The sequence below is a fragment of the Hyposmocoma kahamanoa genome, unplaced genomic scaffold, assembly GCF_003589595.1.
Source record: "Hyposmocoma kahamanoa isolate Upper Pololo Valley unplaced genomic scaffold, ASM358959v1 95317, whole genome shotgun sequence".
Lineage (NCBI taxonomy): Eukaryota > Metazoa > Arthropoda > Insecta > Lepidoptera > Cosmopterigidae > Hyposmocoma > Hyposmocoma kahamanoa.
Window position 1 is genome coordinate 2,029 of NW_020655002.1, and position 7,972 is coordinate 10,000.

General features: G+C 38.1%; 1 protein-coding gene across 1 annotated transcript; it reads right to left on the reverse strand.

Moving 5' to 3' along the window:
* Positions 1–380: 380 nt before the first annotated feature.
* Positions 381–6,694, reverse strand: LOC113238402 (epoxide hydrolase 3-like). Its single transcript, XM_026475232.1, has 3 exons — positions 6,665–6,694; positions 6,110–6,261; positions 381–1,044 (listed from the first exon to the last, which is right to left on the reverse strand). Exons 2-3 carry the CDS (start codon positions 6,246–6,248, stop codon positions 776–778), a joined length of 408 nt encoding a protein of 135 aa, XP_026331017.1. The 5' UTR covers positions 6,249–6,261; positions 6,665–6,694; the 3' UTR covers positions 381–775.
* Between the last annotated feature and the right edge of the window lie 1,278 nt (positions 6,695–7,972).

A 7,972-nucleotide genomic window follows, 5' to 3' on the forward strand; every position in this document is an offset into this window, starting at 1 on the left:
AAGGGCCCGAAATGTTCGTTTGTTTGAAAAAACAAATATACGCGATTTAAATCCGGAAAAATTGTTTCATTTCCTAAATAAACGTGTGCTTAACGTTGGTGAAATCATCGATTGGAGCTACAACACTTAAAAGAGAAGAAAATTTTGCAGACCTATGGGAACTATATTGAATATCACGGTGTCTTTACATTTTGGTGAAATTATAGGCACATGGGACTTATCAACTTATGTCTCAGGGTGACGGGCGCAGTGGCAATGCCCCTCAGATCGTTGCTATTTAAAGCACTGAGTGTTACTGCAACTGTTATCGACAGACATGTCACTTGCCACCAGGTGGGACTTGTTCGTCCCGTCATTTGGAGACCAAGAAAGAAACCATGATATTCAATTATCTTTTGTGAAATTACTCTACTCTACTATTATAGTACTGAAAAACTTTCATAGATTTCTCACAGATTGTCAGATGTCATTAAAAATAAAAAAAAACAAAGATCTGCAACAAGAACATAAAAAATCCGTCAGGCATGCTGGTTCGTTCCATAACTCAGTTGTGTGAGCGTCAGGCACAGTGTGCTGAAGGCGCTGCTTCGAATCTAGGTGGATCGAAAGCAATTTTTCTTAGTGTTCAATCTTTGTTACAGAGATTGATTATTATAGAGATCTAATTCACTAACAACACGGACACGAATATGTAACTCACGTACATGTCAGTTTTAGCGTCATAATTTCAGAATCCAAAAGTAGTTTGCAACTTTTTACCTTAATATTGAATGTTTCAAAGATTGTGTTTAGTAAGAAAATCTCTAATGAGCTTATTAATCATTTCGGGCTCTTCCTGCTGTGCACAATGACCACATTCCTTAATAACAGTTGTTTCTATATACTTGTATTCCTTCTTCATTCCATCAAGCAGAGACGTGTTCAAATACGGATCTTTGTCAGGGATTGCGGCGAGGAAAGGAATATTCAATTCACAGAATTTCTTCTCTGGTATAACGTATTCGAAATTCGCTCGGTAGTAGTTAACAGGGGGCGTGAGGGTATCTGTAAAATATAATTTCATCATCATCGTTAACTCATATATACGTTTCACTGCTGTGCACAAGTCCCTTTTTATGATAATAAGTGATGAGACGAACAAGTCGTACGCTTGATGGTAAACGACACCCCTGTCCATGACAGTTGCAGTGCCATTCAAAGCTTTAGATCAGAAAAACCTGAGACATAAGTTGAAAAGTCCTATGTGCCTGTAATTTCATCACTACTCTCAGACGAGGGTTTAGGCCCTAGTCAACCACGGCGGCGGGTTGGGGACTTCACAAGTTTTCCGAGGGTTGTGAACCTTCTTCGACGTGTAGGTGCATTGTGATGAAAATGTATTCCTTCACCGAAAAGCTCCTGGTAAATTTCAAATTAAACCCGCACACGAGCCCGGATTCAAACCTACGGTCTCTGTTGGAGAGGCGATAGGTAGGTAAAACCATTAGGCTATCTCTCTCTCTCTCTTCTTATTTAGGAGCTAGGCTCTTGTCTAACCATTAAACTATCAAGGCTACTGAAATAAATTGTTTAGGTGTGAATGACACTCATCTCGGCTCAGGGCTCATTGAAAACCAGCGCAGTCAATTAAAGAAAGAAAGAAAGAAAGAAAGAAAAACGTTTATTCGCACATTTAAGTCACTTTACATCCCTAAATTATAAACATAACATTAAATTGATAGCTATTTATTAAATAATCTATAAATAAGAATGCAAAGTGACACAAAAGAGGAAAAGGAGACGACTCAGCAAAAAGTCTATCTCTGGCGAGAGAGACGCTGATTTTCAGTCGTTCCTGTTGCATCATCGACTGGATGTTGAGAGAGCGGTACATATTATTATGTTGTGTGTATCCTCTGTTGTGACATATATATTCTTAATTATTTTCAATACGAAAACCTTAAACCTAAGTATTATATAACAATTAATATTTTAAATCTGTCAATAAGTATTTACTACTAAAGAAACACGGACCTACAACAGCGTAATCATGTAAATAGAAATATACAACTTTAAGCATTACATTGGTATGTTAGTGCACATAAATATAACAAGCTGGCTAGACTAAGAAACTTCCGACATCAGAGCATACGCTGCTTTTCCAATAACATAATTTTCAGTTGTTTTTTGAATGCCGATTTAGAGATTGGTTGTCTAAGTGGAGGAGGCAAATTGTTCCAGCATTTAGATGCCTGATACCGGAAGCTACCCTCAAAAGCTCTTGTCTTGTGGAATGGTGTCACCAACAAAAAACTATCTACCCTGCGTGAATTATAAGCATAAGTAGCCCATTTTAATTTGGCATACAAATATGGTGGACTTTTATACCGGACAATGGAGTGCATCAGTGCAGAAAAGTGCAAAGTCCTTCTGGATTCCATGTTCAAGATATTGCGTAGGTTTAGCACAGGTGTTATGTGACTTCTGAATGGTACTTTACAACAAAATCGTATGCAGGCGTTTTGTACACGCTGTATAGTTTTTTTTTGAAGTGGAGAGAAGACAGGGACCAAATACAACATCCGCATAATTTAGTTTTGATAAGACAAGGGATTCACATACCTTTAATCTAATGTCTTCACTGAGCAAATGACGAATCTTATAGAGCACCTTCAGTCGAAAGAGGCATGATCTGGCAGTAGTCTCTACATAGCTAACGAATCGCAACGCACTGTCCATAGGTACACCCAAATTTTTGGCCTGGTTAACCAACTCTACCGATGTTCCAAGAATGCTAACCCGAGGAGCTTGTGAAAGGATGTTTACGACCTGTTTTTTTGAACCCAGAACCATAAACTTAGATTTTGATGGATTCAGAATCAAAGCATTACGACTTGACCATCGGGCAATATTATCAAGATCAGTGTTGATCCTAGAAAGGGACAGCTCCAAGTCATGTGGACTGGTATGAATATAAATTTGGACATCGTCCGCATAAAGATGGCAACTACAATAATTTACATTTTTTAAGATATCCGCAGAGTACAATACAAATAGGATTGGTCCTAATATCGATCCCTGTGGTACGCCTCTATGCACTCCTCTTACAGAAGATTTAGTTATACGGCCGCTCAACTCATGAACTTTGACAATTTGAGCTCTATCAGTCAAATAACTAGCGAACCAATTTACTGTGGCTGTGTCAAAACCATAATATGTAAGTTTTGCAAGTAGTAACGGGATACTGATAGAGTCAAACGCTCGTGAAAAGTCGAGTAGAGCAAGTATAGTGGCCATACCGTTATCCTGAGCATCAAGTATATTGTCCACCACTTCTGAGAGCGCTGTCGAAGTACTGAGACCCTTTCTGAAGCCGGACTGTACTTCAGGAAGAATCTTATTTATTTCCAGAAACTTCGTTAATTGCCAAAATACTATCCTTTCTAGCACCTTCGACAGATACGGCAGCAAACTGATTGGTCTAAGGTCTTTATAGTTGGTAGGATTTGAAACTTTGGGAATTGGTGAAACCAAAGCAGTCTTCCAGCAAAGCGGAAATGTCGAGGAAGAAAAAGACTTATTAATAATATTCGTTATGAGTGGTAGAGTTTGAGGCAGTGTTAATAATATCATATCTGAATTTATATTATCTTCCCCTGACGCTCCCGATTTTATAGAAAGGATGGCTCTACCCACCTCCATCTCACTGACTGTTCGCAAAGTAAAAATATTAGTACTATATTTATTTTGATTAAAAAATGCCAATTCAGAAAGTGGAACTGTGTCTGTGCATGGAAGGGTCAGAAAATGTTTGTTTATCTCTTCAGGGTTAGAGATGTGAAGCGGTAGGGTATCTGATCGTTTATTGTAAGGGAGAACATCATTCTTTAAATTTTTCCAGAGCCTCTTAGAATCATTACAGCAGCTGTTTATGCGTTGATTAAAATATGCGCGCTTTTCAGAAAGCATGGCAATATTCATTTGTCTTTTTAGGCTCTTGTAATATTCTTTATGAGTATCGAGTCGGCTTCGACGGTATCGGCAGAGAGCTCTATTGCACAGATCAATAATAAATTTAGTATTAGGAGTTACCCACGGCAGTGATTTATGTTTAAAAAGGACTGTTTTTTCAGGCGCATGGCAATCGAATAATTGTATAATTTTGCTATTAAATGAATCTACCATATCATCAACAGTACATAAAGAATTATTATTAAGCAAGCCATAACTAATTAAATCTGCATTAAAATTATTCATATTAATATCTTTTATAGGCCTATAAGTAACAAATTTTGGTTTGAATTTATCTTTCTTTATGTTAAGAGTAACATTAACCAAGCAATGACCTATGAGTCCTGAAACATTGTCCAAATCTACCTTTCTAACCACACAGTCTGTGCATACCACATCGATCAATGCTCCAGAAGTATTAGTATAATGTGTTGGTCCATCAACCACCTGTGACAAACCATAACTTTGAGTAAAAGATTGAAATTTACGATAACTCAGACTACCACTATCTAAGAGATTAATATTAAAATCCCCTAACAATACAATTTTATCGAAATTGGTAAAATGAGTTACAGATTCCGCCATAGCATCAAGGAATAAGTCAACAGCCTGCCATTGAGGGCGGTATGCTGTACCCACTGCCAAGCGAAAGCCATTTACATTTACACGGAGCCAAAATTGTTCTACACAGGAAGTGGGATGCTTCAAGACTGTCGCTTTAACATTTTCGTGTATATAAAAGGCTACACCCCCACCCCATCCTTTTTTAACTTCACACGGGCGTGGACGCATTTTAAACTTGTATAATGGAATAATAGGAGCTAATGCATCACAACCCTCCCGTAACCACGATTCATTTATGGCCACAATGTCAGGGCTGCGACCCTCAACCGCCAATACAAAATCGTCACCACATGTGTTGAGTGATTGGGCATTATACAGGCTAATTGTAAACAAGTTTTCTTTATGTAACACCATTTCGACAAATCAAAACATAAAGAGGAAACATTAAACAGTGAATTGAGTTCAATGTTGATTGTAAAGTAATATATAAGTATGAAAACAGTAAATAAGGGTGTGTTCTATGTAATAAAGCTAAAATATAAAAAATACACGCGAAAGATGACAAATAATGAAAACAAAGATTAATCATTATATTACAGAGACTTGCAGAATCTTCCTGCCGAATTTGACAGTTGTATATCTTTACAGTTGCATCTCGTATGATATACTCAACAAAGACATCAACTAACCGTTCAAATTTTTCCAAAATCACAACTGATAATGAAATAATAACAATATGAATGTATAAAAAAGCTATGAAAAGGTTATCTAAAATGAAATCAAAATAAATAAATAAAATTGAGATCATTTCAGAGACGAAATAAGTCATTCTCTGACTGAATGAGATATGCAGTGCCTCCATCAGTCTTTCGCACAAAGATTCGGCCATTCTTACGCCACACGTATTTGAATTCACGCTCACGACCCAGGCTCCGTGCCTTCCCGTAGAGCTGGCGATCATATTTTATTAAGTTTTCATTTATATACATAGTAGTAGGCGTGCCAGGTAAGTCCATTTGATCAGTGGTTAGATTCCGACGGGTTCTTGCTGCGCGCAGCATCTCGTCTCGCGGCGCACGTCTTGTAAAGCGCACGATGATAGAGCGAGGACGACTCGATGTGTTGTTGTCTTCCTTCGATCGTCGACCCGCACGTACCGCATATTCAACATCCTTAAAGTCAAGGGCAACGCCCAACTTTACAGCAATGTTGCTGACTTGTGACTTGTTGAATTATGGCACTGGCTTATGCTGAATGAAGTCCTTTTGCGCACGTCACAACCGCACAAATGACAGTACAAAATTTTGTCAGATTTGTCTTATTTAGTGTTGTTTTTTTTATTGTATTTTTATTTTGTTTATTAATTATTATGACTACAAATTTTGTATATTATATTTTTTGTATCTGTGTTGTGGATTGCTGGAAGACCCAAAATATAGGACGTCTTGCCACCAGGAGAGCCCTTATAGCCCTTACTGCAATTGGCATACTTTAATGCGGTCCGGTAGACATCAGCGTCAAGAGATAATAAAATAGCAAAACATTTTTAACTCACGTTGTTTTCCAAACCAATACTTGTAACACTCAACGTCGTTCTTAGTGATAGTGTTCTTTCCACGAACAAGAAAACATGCGTCAAAAGCTTCAAGATTGTTCATTTGCAGCAATTTCTCAGCTATCCACGGCAATCGCATCTGGAAGACGTACCTGGTAAAGAATTAACATATATTTAAACGTCATATATCGGTAAGCCTATCTCTATAAATACACCAGACTAGTGTTGCCCAAAATCGGTCTAATCTTGGTCTTGTTCTTGTTCTAGCATTTTCTTGCAGTCTCGGTCTTGTTCTTGCATTTTCGATAGACTTTCCTTGGCACCGGTATCAAAACCACGACGGTTTCTTCTAACGATAGAGTTGGTTGGTGTGTAGTTGAAAAGCTATATTGTCCTAGATAATATTTTTAAGTAAATGGTTTGTTTGTACCTGTGATACAACGTGTAGCAAAAAAAACAAAAAAGCAGCGAATTATCAACAACAACATACACCGAAAATGGAAAACTCAGTAACAAGCCAGCGCAGGTGCCGCGATTTTCCCTTGTGCTTCTTACCTTGTACCTACTTTTTTTATGTTACGAAGTGACGGGACAAACAAATCGTGCGCCTGGTGGTAAATTTTCCTCCTCCTGTCCATAACAGTTGGAGTGCCACTCAGAGCTTTAAATCGCAAAGACCTGAGGAGCACTGCCACCGCGTCCTTCAGCCTGAGAAATAAATTAACAAACTCCATGTGTCTGTAATTTCACCAGCACCTTTAATCTTCAAAACCGGAACGTAGTAAAGCTCACGTTACTGTTTGATAAATAATAATAGATAACGTGGCAGTTACCGGTGTGTTTCCCAATGTATTTAAAAAAAGCTGTAGTCCATCCAACACATAAGTTCGGGGAAAGAGACCGTATCAACAATTATCGTCCTATATCGATTTTGCCCACCTTGTCTAAAATGTTAGAGAAAACAATTAAAAATTATCTTGAATCTCCTGTCTGATGACAATTCGGTTTTCGAAACGTCAGGTCTACCAATGACGCAGTTTACGATCTTACTCATAATCATGTTGTTAAAGCTCTAGACAATCATGAAAAAATGCGTCGCGATATTTATTGATCTAGCTAGGCGTTTGACACAGTTTTCACAGTCCGATTATGTTCCAAACTTGAAAAGCTTGGAATTAGGGGAAAACCGCTGGAATTATTTCAGAGCTACCTTTCTAGTCGTACTCAATGTGTCAAAATTGGCGAATTTTTGAGTCAAGAGCTTCCTGTAGAGCAAGGCGTTCCACGGGGTAGCATTTTGGGTCCGACTTTGTTTTTAGCCTATATCAATGATACGTATTCCATTAACTTAACTAATGGAAGATTGGTGGCATTTGCTGATGACACGGCTCTCATTTTTACGGGTCACACTTGGGAGCAAGAATTTCAAGCTGCACAAATTGGCTTTAACTCGATAACCGTTGGCTCACAGATAATTTACTGTCGCTGAATGTTACTAAAACGAAGTTTTTGAAATTCAGTATTAATCAACCTAAAGCATTAGAACCATTACAGGTCAGTTTAGTCGCCCATAACCACGCTGTAAATAGTAACCTTCCTAGCAACTGTCCTAAATTAGAAACAGCTACTACTGTCAGGTACCTGGGTGTGATTTTAGATGAACATCTAAATTTTGTACCCCACATTGAAAACCTAACACGCAGAATACGTAAGCTAATATACGTTTTTAATCATAGACATCGTCAGTCATAGGCATCTCAGGGTCGTATTCTAGAACTCTACTCAATGCTCAAGTCAGGATTTGAGTAGACTTGAGTATGATTTCAAGCACTGGTAATACGACCCTAATGGCAAGGACTTGAG

Bases quoted from the DNA above. Each gene is read 5' to 3' on its own strand.
- LOC113238402 (XM_026475232.1), bottom strand. From the start codon at position 6,248: ATGCGATTGCCGTGGATAGCTGAGAAATTGCTGCAAATGAACAATCTT. The intron at 1,045-6,109 runs GTGAGTTAAAAA...TATATTTTACAG, and splicing joins GTATTGGTTTGGAAAACAAC to ATACCCTCACGCCCCCTGTT.